This window comes from Polyodon spathula, chromosome 2 (genome assembly GCF_017654505.1).
Source record: "Polyodon spathula isolate WHYD16114869_AA chromosome 2, ASM1765450v1, whole genome shotgun sequence".
Lineage (NCBI taxonomy): Eukaryota > Metazoa > Chordata > Actinopteri > Acipenseriformes > Polyodontidae > Polyodon > Polyodon spathula.
Window position 1 is genome coordinate 30,442,608 of NC_054535.1, and position 16,661 is coordinate 30,459,268.

The 16,661-nt window shown below is 35.9% G+C and overlaps 1 protein-coding gene across 2 annotated transcripts; it reads right to left on the reverse strand.

The window, feature by feature from the left end:
- Positions 1-1,858: 1,858 nt before the first annotated feature.
- ctso (cathepsin O) lies at positions 1,859-10,885 on the reverse strand. Of its 2 annotated transcripts, XM_041219639.1 has the most exons (8): positions 10,512-10,885; positions 10,002-10,113; positions 9,294-9,430; positions 7,980-8,147; positions 7,466-7,587; positions 4,426-4,589; positions 3,955-4,047; positions 1,859-2,113 (listed from the first exon to the last, which is right to left on the reverse strand). In XM_041219639.1, the coding sequence occupies exons 1-8, from the start codon at positions 10,773-10,775 to the stop codon at positions 2,079-2,081; spliced, it is 1,095 nt and encodes a 364-aa protein (XP_041075573.1). In that variant the 5' UTR covers positions 10,776-10,885; the 3' UTR covers positions 1,859-2,078. The 2 variants fall into 2 exon arrangements, with proteins under 2 accessions (XP_041075573.1, XP_041075580.1); XM_041219646.1 differs by lacking the exon at positions 7,980-8,147.
- Between the last annotated feature and the right edge of the window lie 5,776 nt (positions 10,886-16,661).

Below are 16,661 nucleotides of genomic sequence, written 5' to 3' on the forward strand. Positions count from 1 at the left end.
TAGAAGGATACAAGTGAGTGGAAAAAAAAAAAATTGTATTTTAAGTAAAATGCTTAAGTAAACGTACTCTTTTAAACTCACGTTTAAATGTAATGGCTCTCAAACATCAACACTTCCTCTCATCCGCACTTGGGAAGTGAAGCGGCAAGTTACAACACCACTCCCTGTAAATACATCCCTCTTCTCTGAATGGTCAGCTAAATCAAGATCGCTCCTATCATTGGTTGTTTCAAGTGCCCGTTAAAAGAAAATGATTGATGCTATGATTATAACCTGGAGTGATTCCACATATCACTCTCAATTATTATTATTATTATTTTTTTTAATAAAGCCTTGAAGCAGCCAATGATAGCGCTAGGAGAGATTGACTTTCTATAGAATTGGAACCCTCCGGCCTTAAATAAAATATGAGGACTGGTATTTAATTATGGTCAGCGAGAATAAGCTCAGTTACCCGGAGACTGTTGACAGATCCCAGAGACCTTGAAACTCAATAGAAAAGCAGGTTAGGCATGTATGGGTAACATCCAGACAACATGCCTGACCTTGTAAGCGTGATCACCCTCGCTGCCTATATGAAAAATGCTTTCCTGTTAAACATGTGCTGATAGTATGCATTTGTGTGTTAAAAACAATGTGGAAGTCTGCATTTGTTTTTTTTTATTGGTGCTCATGCATACCTGTGTACCAGTTATCTGAACCCCTGATTATAATGATTATCATGAGAGATGCTTCTCTCATGGTGTAAGAACTGTCTGGGCAGCCAGAAATTTATAGTCCTAAACTACACATAATGTATCTTATACCAGAAGGTTCATAAGGGGCATCTCTCACAGTAAATACATATTTTATGAAGTGATTAATTTTTTTTTTAAACATAAAATATATGTATAGCATTAATTGCTTTTAAAACCAATGGAAGCACAGGAACTTACTTAGGGGCACTACAGTAAAATTTTAGCACAGATTATTTTCAAGAACACAAGAAATTGGATTATGGCAAATTTGTCAAAGGTGCTTTGGACTGTTGATGGATGGACAACGACACCTGTGCCTTCTGGCGGTTCTGTTGTCAATTCAACACTTGTCTTCTTTCTATTCCTTAAGGATATTATCGTCAGGAATTATTCATCCTTGTTGGACAGCTTTTTGGGTCTTCCAGTCCTGAGTTTGTCAATTACAAATTATGGTTCTCTCTACTTGTTGATTATGCTTCGGATACCACACCTTGAAAATCAAGTAATGCGAGCTATTTTACTGAATGTTTTTCCTTCTTTATGCACATCAAGGTTGTTATAATAGTAGAAAACACTAGTGTACGCTTTGAGTAAATTGTTGATGCTCGTAATGCATCAGAGTAGAAAAATGCAGCATGACTAAGACTTTTGCACTGCTGTGTGTGTGTGTGTGTGTGTGTGTGTGTGTGTATATATATATATAAATTAAACCTTGTTTCAGCTTTTTAACAGTACAGTAACTGTATTAATCTTGTGCTTGTTTTTTGATTGAAAATGGTTAAACTGGGCAGTTTGTTTTACATGAAATAACAGCATCTTTTTTTTCTGCAATTCATTCCATTTTGTCCTGCTAAAAGCTGAATTTACTGTTGGAGACCCATAATAAAATGTGCACTGACCAGTTTCCATCAGTAGCATTCAGTTGGTAGCAGCATGAGTAAATGACACATCCCTGAGGCCCATCGGTTAATAGAGGGTGTCGTAGCTTACAGGATTGGATACAACAGATTCTACTGTAAATGAAACGAGAGGAATCTGCTTCACATACTGTATCTTGCTTAATTTAAATGGGCAATTGAATAAAACATCTTACTGGTACCGGTGACCCCTAAATTCAGGACCAGCTTGGACATACACTTTATTAATCCAGGAAAACAAAACAACTGTATTAAAAGCACATTATCAATATCTGCAAGACAGGTGCCACAACTTTTCAACTACAGATGCACTTGGAAGTCAGTATTTAGTTTAATCCAGGAGTTACTGATTTATCTGTACTGAGATTTATTTATGGTAATATTGAAACTGTAAAACTGTATAAGGTTTTGAAGGGAAGTCCACTCACACAAATGCAGCAGACACAGAATCAGCAATGCCTAAGACAGAGGGAAAAACAAGGTTCAGCATCACACATAATAACATTTACTCTGGTTGAGATGTATGGTACTTTTCACCTACTTTTATATTTGTGTCTATATAACCTTTCACGTTTCAGAATAATCCTCATGACAGACATCATAGACATGTCAAGGTTTTTATTACAAAACACATTCTACAAACCAATGCAGTCAGAATTGACCAAGTTTTAATACTATAAATTCATGCAGTACTGTACATTATATATATATATATATATATATATATATATATATATATATATATATATATATATATATATTACATGTCAGTGAAAAACAGCATACATGGTTTTGAATCCATCAAAATAATATTATTTACATCAGGGTCATTATACCATGAGAGTGTCTTTTGCATCCTGAGGCCATATTTTGGATAAAATAAGTGATTTACTCAATCGGATCCATCGTACAAGTATTTATATTCACATGATCCAAAACAAAAACCAAAACAAAACCATACATTGTTTAAAAGTGAAAAACATGCTTATTGTTAAAGCAAAATGCAGATTTCAGCAATGTCCCTCATCATCTTTTTACCAAATCCGAAAATGTATAAAATGCTACCATTATAACAAAAAACAACTCAGTACATTGTTTCTCAACTATACATTTACACAACTGATATTTATTAACATAAATTAAAATATTTAATACTGTCAACCCTGTTGCTGAGGAGAACTACCCCTGCAAAATAATTAATTATCCCACAAATCACATGAACGACCTTATCATCGAGGAAGATAGTACTGGAAAACACTCCAGGCATGTCCAACCCATTTTTTTCACATATTTTTTAAAGCTATCTTGTCTTGTGGTATGAATGTCAGCAATGTTACATGATGTAAATAGACTACTTAAATGTTTCCAAAAATCTACAATTACTTTTAGAAACCCTATGAAGCCCTTTACCAGAAGCACAACATGTGCTCCCATTGCGTTTATAACATGGGACATAAAGGCAATATATAGCTGTTATATACATCAACTCAGTTACATGTTTAGAGTTGACTGAACAATTATTATTATTATTATTATTATTATTATAGCCGATAGTGTAAGGATTAAAGCCCACAAAAGGTAACATAGTAATACCGACCCTTGTCGTAGGGAACACAAAAGCCAGAGCACTTGGTAGATTTTTTTTTTTAATTTTCTAATCACTCTTCCGGCAGTGATCAGAGGACACATCCCTGATCTCAAACCCAAGAGCACTGGAACTGACATATTGAAAAGAGCTTTGAAACAGACTTTAAAACTTATATGTGTAAAAAGCTGTCAGGTTGTTAACAATGAAAAGAAAAATGACGGTACACTATACAGTTGTAGCAACACGTGGGGACATATAACATTATTTTATGGAATCTCGCAACTTGCTCTTAAGACAAAATTCAGTTTACTCCATAGTATCTTATTTTTAGTTTTAACATAACTTACTTTGTTGATTGACAAAAGGGAAGAGAAAGATCCATTAAAAAATTGCATTTAGGGACATGGTATCCATCTAAAAATGAATCTTTGACTTAAAATTGAAATAGCTTGATCACTTTGTCCGTAACAGTTAATGCAAAACATAGTTTAGACAGGGATTTATGGCTTAATGTTAAGCTCAGAAAAAAAAAGTATTTTGGTATATTTTTTCTAATAAAAATGTATTGTAAAAATCTATGTTGCTTTTCAATGTTTTTACAAGGTGCAAAAGGCACTCTTATCGTAGAAAGACCCATTAATTAGTTATATTTGTCTGGTGTACAGATGCTGATCACACCTGTGATTTTCACTTTAGTAGCAATTTGACTTACCACAAATATTTCCTCCAATTTCAATGTACACATAGCCTTCATTTCCCCACGATGTTCCCCATGAGTTCCGCACTATCCAGTATGGTACTTCTCCTTTAAACAAATGCAAGATGGGCACTGTTTATGCAAGTTAAAATTGTATAATTCAGCCTGTCCATATTGTGATGTCCTACCTAGACCTTTTAATGCAGAACCACCCTACCCCAGTTGTGAAACTATGGTTACATGTTGGGAATTGTAATATTATGGGCTAATTGACAACCTCAGATAATTTTGTCATATTCTGAGGTGATGTGATGGCGAACTTGTGAAGTCTGACTTGATTGGCCAATTTGGCAAATAATATAGGGTTATAGGAAAGCCGAATGTCTGGGTATTGGGAATATCGGCACAAATGGATGTAAATAGATATAGGTTCAAATTCGATATAACCCATGAACATCCTCACGGACACTGTATATGACTGCCTACCTGTTCTGTCGAATCCTGTAATAAGGACAGCATGATTAGCCTCCTGACTGGAGCAGTGATGCTGTATAACACCCCCGAGATAGTCCTGCCAACTCACTGCATCTACTGTTACTACCAGGGGCCCCCATTGCACAAGTTTCTCCATCATTTTCTCTTCTTGGCCACTTGATAAAAGAAAAAGCTACAATGAAACAGTTTTAACTCGTAAAGAGGCTTTCATGGTTACATTACTAAACATTTTCACATGTAGAGAACAATTTGGGGGAAAACAGAAATGGATATTAACATTCATGTGTAGAATTATTCTTTTAGCGTCTCATACATTTCTGTTATACTAAGGTTTTACAGTATTGTCAGTTTTTTTTAACCAGCTCTATGCCACCTCTGACATTAAGGACACATTGGTACGGGTCTGATATCACAATATTATACTTCTCGTTTAGAATCATTTTGTAAATCATTTTGGATCAATTGCAGCATCCCAAATCTACTCCATTTGTTGCACCAGACAGGGGGTTTAAGCGAGTTTGATCCATTTGCTTGGCTGCACCACTGCTAATCCCAACTGCAGCATTCCAAAAGTTGATTAGATCATTGGGATCATCAGTTAAACTAGATCAAGTTTGGTACTAATTGCAGCGTACCAAACTTAACCCTTGTGGTCACAAAAATGATCCACATAAACTAGATTAAAATAGTCCTGTAAAGCTGTCGAGGCTACCCTAGTCTGCTTGCTTGGATTTGTCCCCCTTTTTTCAATATTGGCTTGAAAATCTGTTTAATATGGGTTATACTTACATTCCTTAGGTCTGTATTACATATCCCGGGACATACATACATATATATATATATATATATATATATATATATATATATATATATATATATATATATATATATATATATATATATATACACACACACACACACACACACATATATATATATATATATATATATAACTGTTTAAACTTCTGATACAACTTTGCGGTGCTTATAAGACTTACCATGGTCATTTTAAAGGATGCTCTTAAACTTTCAAATGTTTTTGGAATGCTAATACTGTGCATTTACAGTGTTTTTTTTTTTTTTTTTTTTAATGATTGTTATTGTTGTTCTTACTATACCTCCTTGTTACATTGTGCTTAACTGTGCTACTTGACAATGCTTTCACCCATTACATTGTGCTTAACTGTGCTACTTGACAATGCTTTCACCCATTACATTGTGCTTAACTGTGCTACTTGACAATGCTTTCACACATCACACTGTGCTTGCACTATTAATGCTACTTTTTTTTTTTTTTTAAACTTGAACTTTTATTTTTCATCTTTGTGCTTTTTTAAAATATATTGTTTCAGCTTTGCACCTTTAGAATACAGTTAACCTACAACAATAAGCCGTGATGAGTATACAGATATTAAGAACAGAACAAATGGTAAATTTTCAGTAAAATATATCTGATTTCTTTATGTATTTTTATTTTTGATTTTCCCCCATACAAATTTTGTTCCGTTCCAGTGGGATTTTCTAGTCCTGAAATGAGTCAGTTCGAAGTGGACTAAACCACCGGTGTGCTACAATTGACCCTTTCTGTTTCAGTCGTCACATTCTGGCGATTTTTTTGTTTAAGCACCTATTGGCCTAGTAAGGGTTTTCAAACAGGGGTATTTTAATTCACCAGGATGTGATAACTGAAACAGAAAGTGAATGCACTAAAAAAAAAAAAGAATGCATTAGCTGACTTAACTTTTACATGGTACACCAATATAAACAGTTCTTTAAGTCATGTTTTTAACTTTGGCGAGGCGTGATGATTTTGGGTACAAACTAATAAAATTATGTAATTAATAACAGCACTGGTACTAACAAGTAACTGTAATAAAGGTCAATACATCACCAAAAGGAACGTCCTCCCCTATTTGAAATATTACACAGCATCCTGAAAAAGTGTGAGAACCTGTGGTTTATGGTAAATATTGCTCCCGTTTCAAAGAGGCCAAAGGTTTAATAAGTTAGACTTCCCGCAAATGCAGTGGTGCACCAAATAACAAAGCGGTTCATTAAATATCCAGCCCCCAGTTGTTTGCAATTTCTAGACAATGCATTTGACATTTTGGGGCTTTTGTGAGAAAGCTTGCTTAAACTAAATAATTTGCACATTATTGCATATTCAGGAATCCCGGTGTGTTAAACAGGCAATGTCACAAACCAGCAAGGGTGGTTTCCAGAAGGCAGTATATGCAATTTCACACAGATGGCTCAGAACCGGCACAGATGCAGCATATTGGTCTGTCTTAATTGCCTATACCGTCACAGAGCTGTCACATTTTGTCTCGCAAGGTGGTTCAGAGATGGCACCGAGCTGTCTTAACTCCTGTGTGAAAGGCTATGCCAGCACTGAAGCGCTATAGTGGGTGTGGACTGAAAGTCAACATCCCATGGTTAACGGACATGTTGGGTATTTCTGTCATCGATGTGTTACAAATACAATGGCTGATCAAGAACTAGGCAGTAACTGGAGTCTAGAATAAGTTAAGGAATTGTTAACTTTACGGGCTGACGAAGAGGTGAACTCACAAATAGAAAAGACAGAGTGCAATGCTGTAATTTATAGGTGATTCACCATTGCCATGAAAACAATCTGTTGACTGCCAGGCTTGAAAGTTGTGCCCACATGATTCCTATGACTGTGTTAAAGGGTTATGACAGTATTAATTTTGTGCTGTGTGAATGGGTATTTTAAAGAATTTTTGAAATGTCAACCACATTAGTCAATCAATCAAAGTATAACATGATTTGAAATCCTAATGAAAGACATACACTTGTCATATAAATGCTGATAACAAACATATTATCAGTAAAGTTGTATACAATAATGGTATGGTCCAATCACATTACTACTACAGTGGAGAAACAAATGACATTGTGATAACTGTGAAACCATGGTAAGAGTGAAAAGTGCTGCTAGCCTAAAGAGGGTTTCAACTTAACCAATAAATGATTTCATATTGGAAACAGTATACAAAGTGAATGTTACCTGAAGTCATATGCTTCATAACCTTTAATTGAAACACCAAACGCAGATTTGGGAAAGAAATGACACACTCCTGTTAATGCCTTAAACGGGTATTCTGATGTTTTCACTATTTTCTCTTGTGTCTGAAAATAACAATACAAAAAAATTACAGGACAAGTACTGCAATTACTGTTAAAAACTTTTCTGAAATAAAAGATCACATAAATCACTTCATAGAGTAAAATATGGGATCACTAAAAAGTAAATCTGTGACTTTTCCCGTTGAGTAAAATGTACACTGTATGTGTTTTAAACAAACCTTTTAACCCTTGTGTAATGTTCAAGTATCTTCATTGTAATGTAGTTCTGAATTTAGCTGTCAGTTTAGTTTCTAGATGTGGTTCTCCCACTAATTGAATTGTGTGTGTGTGTGGCACTTGAGTAGTTAGAGGGTATGTGAATGTGTACACAGTCTCAGTGAGGATTTTTTTTGCATGCAAGTCTGAACGTTTACGTAGACAAAAAACAAACACACCTGATTCAGCCAGCTTAAAGCACCAACTGTTGAGCCACCATTGCACCCCTGGTTCTTGTAGGAACAATCAATGACTTGCTGAACACTGAGCTCCTCCAGGGCATTTCCTTGGATTGCATAAACCGATTCTATACCCCCAACAACACTGAACGCCCAGCAGCCACCACACTATGGGTGGGGGGTAAAAACAAGGATAATTCAGTAAAACATGTTTGCACTATAAATGACTGAACAAGCTGGCTGTAGGGTGACGTCAGGACAGAAAGGAGTACACACAAAGACAGTACTGGAGTGAAAACCGAGATGCTGCGGCGCTCAGTGCGTTTACTGCAAATAAACAGTTTAAACAAAAAAACAGCACACGACACTTTGGGCCAAAATAAATAGACAAACAAAACGGACTAACACTAAGCAAACAGTGGACGAATAGACAAACAAATATGGTGAGTAAAAGCAATTGTTATATTTACTTTCTTTTACTTCTCTGTTCTGCATTCACCGAACACACAACCCCAAGTGAGCAAAATGTGCGTCTACATATGCTGTTGTGCCAGGATTCAATTACTAATTAATTATCCACTTGAATCCCAGCACGTGAACTAATTTGTGCAACCCCGTGCTCACCTACTATGAAATACTTTAAATACACACGAAGTGCAATCCCTGTGCCTAAATACAACTATATATTTTTGATCACTAGTGCTACACAACCCATTTATATCCCGTGCAGCAATATCTATACACCAACATTAACACACCACACGCAAAATATAACACAAAATACACACAGGGATGGAGCACACTGCCACAATGGCGAACATGACATTAGTGGTAGACTTTGTGCTGTGCCGACCAACAAAATTAAGGATACCATTGTTTAAGTGCATTGCTTTATCACAAGCTAAAAACAAACAAAAAAAATAAAAAATCCAGTACAAATGAATGCACTTGCTGAAGCATTAGAACTTGTAATTTGAATGTTTTTGACATTATTCATTATTTTAGAAGAGATTACCTTATTAGCATTCAAAAATGTAGGGGGTACAAACAACATGGTCACATTTTTATAAGAATAAAAGAGCAGAAATGAAAAATTAGCCGCATTTTAGGTGGTGCTGGTATCTACAGTATAAGCATATCTTTTATTGTTTAAAAAAAAAAAAAAAGAAACTGCTACTCTCCTCCAGTAAGTTTGATGATCTGGCAATTTACTTTTCCTGATCAGTAAAAAAAAAGTACACTGCGCATGTTTTAAATCAAACCTTTTAACCCTTTAAGCCAATTAAGAGATACAGATATGCGCACGACACTTACTGATTGTTGACTTTGTACAGGAGTAACAACATTTTTCTCTCTCCAGTCAAATTTGGGTGCCAGGGGAATGTTAAGAGTGTCTTCCTTCAACTTGGTGTATTTCGGAAGCTGCACGTGTCTGCCACCTAGATATCTTTCTAAACAATAATAATAAAAATAATTTAAAAAAACACAGCTGCACAACTTAAAGCCGTTAATTTAACACACATTCACAAACATTACAACAGAAATGAACTGCGAAGGTAAATTAAACTGCTTCCAAGCCTACAGTATTGGTTTTACTTCACAAAGGGTGTACAATAAGTTCAGTGTCTAGCACTAAGCTTTTTAGCCAAATCCTATAGACTTTTGTCTTTAGTTATCGCCAATTAAGCCTAAATGGCTGTAACTGCTTTACAACTGAGGTCTTCTGTTACCACGGACCAGTAAACCAGACACAGAAGCAGAGCAAGCGGGACAAAACAGGCAGAGAGTTTAGGATAGTAAGTGGGGTACAGCACACTTAAATCACACACTCAAAAATAGAAATTTTTTATAACGTTTTATAACGAAAATATTAAAACGTTTATAAAAACCTGTTCATGACTGGCTCTTTTCAAAAGGGGTCTGCTATTGTACCCATCAATCACAAGCAGTTGCCATGCTAGTCTGTGGTCACGCCGAGCAACTAGCAAATAGCTGCAGGTGTAGACCGAGCTTTACACTCACCCCTGAATTCATCTGGAGATAAATCAGAAAACTCAGTCACGCCATACTTGGCAGAATTATTACTGGAACTCCGTGAAAAAGAATTCAAATATACATGTCTTCCAATGCTTTTCTGAAAAAGCAAAAACATAAGTATTTTAGTATTCATTATGTTATATATAAGTAAATGCTCCAACAGCTCATTTTAATTACAAGCACTACGTTATACAATTTAACATTTATAATTTCTCGCAAGCAGTTATCTACAATATTTTGGGAACGACAGTGTTACTATAACAATGTTCAAAATAGCACAAGTTTATTTACGTACAGTTTGTGGTTTTAGTGTTTTTTTTTTTTTTTGTTGTTGTTGTTGTTTTTGTTTTTTGTTCCTCCCCCCATCACTAAATAAATATTAATATAATTATTTAATTTAGCATTGATTTATCAAAATTATAAAGTTACACAATTATCCAAGGCGTCTAAGTGTGATGATCAGATTTTTCTACCGCTCAGGTAGTGCCCACGTACCTTAAATGTTTTGAACCTGATGGAAAACTCAGCACTGCCAGGTTCATAACTCCGGCTAAAGTCTTCCCGAAACTTCTGAAAGGCACTCTCTTCTGAGTTCGAATCTGTACTTGTGTCGTCATAGACAGAGAGGTTTGCGGCCGGATGAGAGACATAAAAACTGGAAAGAGAAATGCTTAACACCGATGAATAAGACAGCACATTGACAACAAGTAAAACAAACTGCAGTAGAGAGGGCTTCATTGAGGCAGAGGAGGTTTGCATTCAAAAGCCACAGCCCTGATGCAACAAGAAAAAAGTAAAACAAACAACAAAAAACAACATCCAAAAATTAAACAAAACAGCTAACACGTACAGAGCTGCTGCTTTTTGTAATCACGTGGATATTTGCATTGAGTTCCTTCCTCTAAATATCCAAAACATCCGGTGTTTTCACTTTCGCTTCGTGCATGTTTTGTTTCAGTGTACGGTAAACCTTTTCATTTTTGTATCGGTACATTTTTGTTTATGTGCACAGCTATGTTTAAACACTATATTTTTGCACATCACGCTAGTCTGCTGTTGTGAAGTCGAGTGCTAGTGCTGGCACTAGGAACTTTCTTTAACTAGCATTTAATTTTGAGTGTAAATCTAGTCGTTCTCCTCGATAGCTGCCCTTGTGATGCAAACTGATACTGTTTCAGTTGATCAGTAAATATACTGATTTATTTTATACTACATTCCTCTGGTCTTAGTTTTTCTACCATATAGCCAGTACATTGAAAACTGAGTTAGAGAACCCGTCTGTACCTTACACTTGTCGTTCATATAAATACATAGCCAAAATACTGCCTAGGTATGCTGCATTAGATTAATTTCATTTGAAACTAATGTTGTGAAATATTGTTGCTTTAGCGTGGGTGCTTCATTTATTTTGTGTTTTCTTTATTATTGTTATTATTATTATTGTTGTTGTTGTTGTAAATAATAAAAGTGAACAGAAATAACGTTGAAACTGCAGTCTCTTGTATCCTGCTCTGCTATTCTCACCACTAGTCAGCTTTGACCAAATAGCTACCCTTCCACAGGCCTACATGCAATTGCCATTTTGCTTTTGAAGTTTAAGCAGGATAAATGTGAAGAGTCACTGCGGCAACACTGCTTTGCTTATGGGCACCCAAAGCCTGGCCTCGCACATGAAATAGTAGTAATAAGTGATCACGTTCATGGTCAGTTTGCATGTGGCCATTATGCACGACTGTGTGATAAAACTAAGGAACATAAGCAATGCCACAGCACTGTTTCTATTCTCGTATAAACAGTCAAAAACAACACTGCAGGCTCAGAAACTTCACACTCTTTTTGATAGTGTCAGTGACTCTTGCACTACATAGCAGCAAGACACTTATTTCAGAATACATTTCACAAGTAAATTCTGACAAGCAGCTGTACATCTATTCTGTGCTCATAAATCTGCAGGGTAGGTGAAGCAATATGTGGCTATAGACTTCATTATTTATTATGCTGCCTGTGGTCCAATAACACAAGAGGAATTGTAGGACGCCACCTATCAGGAATGCTTGAGAATCCCAGTGGAAGTGCTGAATTCTGCCATGTGGCTGTCATTCCAAGGATTCAATTCCTCCTTGACCTGAATAGTTTCCAAACTGAGCATATTCTGTTAGGCAAGGAGGCTGGTTTTTGTTTCTCAGTGTCTGGTGTCTCCAATGGGCAGGATTCATGGCTCTGTGCTAAATGTATTGTTCAGCAGAACCAAAGGGCCTATGTTACCTTGTAGCCATCCAGTAAATCAAATCTGCGGACCACGGGGCAGTTGATGATTCAAAACTGCGTTTGTCGAGGTCACTCCGATGTTATGTTTGTGGAAAATACATTATGATGCAGGTCACTTACTTGACTTACAGCATACAGTTCTTCCAGTAGCCAGTGAGTAAACATGTTATCCAATTTCAAAGTGGGGTTGTTTTTAATTTTTAATTTTTTTTTTATGGTCACAAGGGGGCACCAACGCTCCTCTTAGTGATCAGTCTTGTTTGGTTATACAACACACTGTGAACTGCTTTGCCTGTCAAACCCAGATTAACCTGAAATTAAAAAAACATGCTTGGAAAATGTATACTATGTAACTTCTCTGTGTCTAATTTATCAGGGGAATAACATGAGCTGACCCTAGGCAGGCATATACTACCAGGATCTACTTTATATGAATTATCCTAAACAGCCAGAATACATTAAGTACATATTTTTTGTATTGTATTTATTTCATATTATAGTTACATATACATTGTTCACATTTTCAAAGTGTTCACATTTTGCACTTCTATTTCAGATACTTTTAAAAATTGACTTGACTTTAGTAGCAGTCGTACTGACTTGAATGTATTTGAAAAAAAAAGTAAAGCACTTTTGAGAGAAGGAAGGATGAAGAATAATATGCAGTACAGTACTGTGAATTGCAAAACTAGGCTAACCACTGCAATTAGGGATTTGTGGGTATTAAGCTCTGCCTACTGTTGCCTTGACAACCAACCTAACCTCTAACAATTTCGAGTTTGTCTCATAAGGAGTCATTACTTTATGCATTTTACTTGCTTCCTTGAGAAACTGAGTGGCTAATTCTTTGATTAATCCATTTAAACATTCATACGGTGTAGTGTATAAAACTATGACCAGATAATTAAACATTGAGGGCAGAATGCACAATGATTCCTCGGTTGCTGCCTGCAGTAACACACCATTTGATTTACTTAGTAAAGCTCTGGCAGAACCTGTTGTCTCTCATCTGCAGGTAGATGGCATATGAAGGTTTGTATCTATTTTTAGCTGAGAGTTGAGCCTCTAACAAAGGGGATGCTAGAGAGATGACACGGATACAATGAAGCTTACTGTAACTAAGAAGACCAATTATAATTTATTGTAAATACACATCTTACTTAGTTTACAATTAGAGGTTGAGGACAAATATTTTGTTATACTGCTCTAGATCAAAAGTGCCTTCTGATGTCACACCCCAGTTCAGTAAACACAAGATACATACAGTATTCTATCTATTTAACCAGAAACTAATAACGTTCGAATTCCAAGCCAAAATACTGGATATTTTAATGTACAAAGCCCAGATGCAAGTATGATCTCCTTGACTTGGGGTTCATTGAGGACTTGGTGTTAAGGCTGGGTTAGGGTTAGGCCATTTTTATTAACCACTATGAACCCCAAAGCATTACAGTCATATTTCTACTTGGGACACATGTACATTGGAAACAGAACTCCTACAAAGTGTACTCACTGTTGCCTGTCAGGCTTCTTACCACAGTATGAGTGCAACTTAGTTTCCATATACCAAGCCTTCAATGTTCAGAGAGGTTATCAGGCACCTTCTTGAAACAGTCTTCTGGTGAATCATTTGAACACATGTGTCTTGCAGACCAAATGAAGTAGGAAAATGATAATGTGTTTGGAGCTTTGATGTCTGCAAAGTCATATATTTCCTATGATTGAAGGTAGCTATCGTTAACTGCAGCTTAGAGGCACGCAGATGAATGCAATTGGCTTCTATTATTCTCTATTGTAATGACTTGAATTCATAATAAAACATAAATCGCAAAGGAGGACTCCCAACTTTTCAGTTTAATTGAAACAGAGTTCCCATCAGGTAGATAGAATCTCAAATTAATAAAGAACAGCCCTTTAGCTGAGTGGAAGATTTTACTTTGTATTAATCAGGGCTATACACTGACTTTAGTTTTCCAAAGGATATTCTTCAGGTTGTCAAGTGGATCTTTAGTTCTAATGAAAGATACGTCTGTGGAAAATTGAAATGTAGTGTGTTATATCCCATTTTTAGCACCATCACGCATTTATTCATTGAAGTGTCAGGTGGTAAGTTGTGAAATAGCCCTGCAATAATTAGCAAGGCAGTCGTTAGCAGAACATAGCATATTTAAATCATAGTATTAGGCCCAGCATGCAAACGATTAGCCCCAATATGACCAGTCTTCTTTTCTCTGCCCCTTATACTGAAATATTTTGGTTTCAGTGCAGTCATGCATGTAAACATGAGGCAGAATGTAGGCCTTCATCCAGCCAATCCTGTAAAGCAGCTTTGTGCAATCTGTGCCGTCTCAACCAGCAACTGGGTTTGCTTGAAAGGAACAAGCACCGATTTCATGTTATTAATATCTTTTGAAGACAACACTGAGTCAAATATTTAGGCTGGTCTTCATTTTAACACAACACATGCAATAATATTATGTTACTAAAGTGTTAATATATAGGTTATATATAAAAGCAATATTATAATATCAATATAATAAAATGCACGTAAAATACATGCTGCTGAAATGTTTAAACAACAGATAACTAGCAATACAAGTCTATAGAAAGAAACACACCTGGTTTTGCATAGGAAACAAACTCAATTCCCAAATGAGTCGTAACCCAACAACTGTAATCGCGGATATTTTCCTGTACAGAATGACTCTATAAACCCATTCTAATATGAATGCCCTTCAGACAGTCACTTGTAAACAAAGGGGAAAATAATAGGGCAGTTTGTAACCAGAATTTTTTCCCATGAGATGAATGGCTTATTTTGTGAGTCTGTTATACTTGTTTTCTTTCCTTCAAACACAATGTCTGTTCTTGATGAAGGATAAAGCAATAATCCCCATTCTTGTTCATTCTGCTTTTTTACATTTTCCTGTAAAAGCCTCCTTACAATGAGTCAGTTAGCCTATTACTAGAAGGCATCTCAATCTATTTAAATGTAGTGGTACTCTTACTCAACGGTTAAAAAATTCCATATCTAAAGATTTTCTGCATGGCTTGGTTTTATAATTGCTGCAATTTGTTTGCTCTGCAGTTTTTCTTTCATGAGCGGGCTGGATATTCAGATACATTTTCTATATCTGAGTACAGCATGTGTCATTAAGACAAAAGCACAACACTCAGCTGAAAAGGGATTATTGTGTCATTGGGTTCTTCTGGGTTAGAACTGCATTTCTCTAATGTCTTACTTTGTAACTAAACAGCATTCCCCCGAGATTTAAATCAGGTAATAATGCTGCTTTAAATTGAAGGCTACAGTACCCTGCTGTGTATGTACAAGTAACGTGTTGACTTAAAGAGGAGCCTACTTGCTCCTTGATTTTAAAGGGAATGCATTTACCCCAGATGTCTCCTAACTCTGTATTTTGAATATCAGTTATACAGTAGACATCACACAAGAGCAAACTATGCCTAATGACCACAGCTTTACTAGAACCATTTTGCTCATTGATATTTACAGATAATAGATTTTAAAAATATATATTTTGCTTAAATGTACATTCATTATCTGTATTTTTATGGGTTGTATGCCTGTAACAGAGAACTACCAATACAACCCCCTCAACAGACAAACGAAATATGAGCACGACTATTTTCTGTTTATTAACATGCAAATTATCTTCAATAAAAGTGGAATTACAGGCAAAAAGTGAGAGATAATATAACTAGAAAGAGATCATTATCTTAGAGTAAGTAACTTCATATTGTATATGCCCCACATGTCGACCTGTTCCTATCCAGTTTTAAATAATTTTAGCATAACAGAGGCAGAAGTGTTAAAAGGCCTAGGAGCTCTTAAAATAAACAAATTCCCTGGGCTGGTTGAGATCCAGGGGTCTTGGTTCATAGTTCTTTGTCTGTTCTAATAGTTATTTGACTTGTGGGAACATCTGAAGTCACGTCACCCGATAAAGAATTAAAAAATATGCAACACTTATTCATAGATTTGAGTTGGTTTAGACACAGGTTTCAATTAATTAAAAGTTGATGGATCCCGCAGACACTTATTATCTGCATTGGTTGAACTAAAAAAAGCTGTCTGGTATCAGTCTGTGAAGCAGCTGGAGTCTGCGTCAACACTGTGAATACCAGCATCAGAGGCATCCATAAATTCACCAGGATAGCTGGGTATTTGCCTGAATAAAATAAAAACATTACACATGGTTGGCAGTAGGGAAATAAAAGATGACAAAGCCCGTGTCAGAATCCTGCTGGTGTGATCAAATGTCCATTCTTGGGACAGACATGAAAGTCACAACTGAAACAAATATGCTATGGTAATAAAAGTTGATAATCTAAGTGTTGCCAAAATAGGTTTAAAAA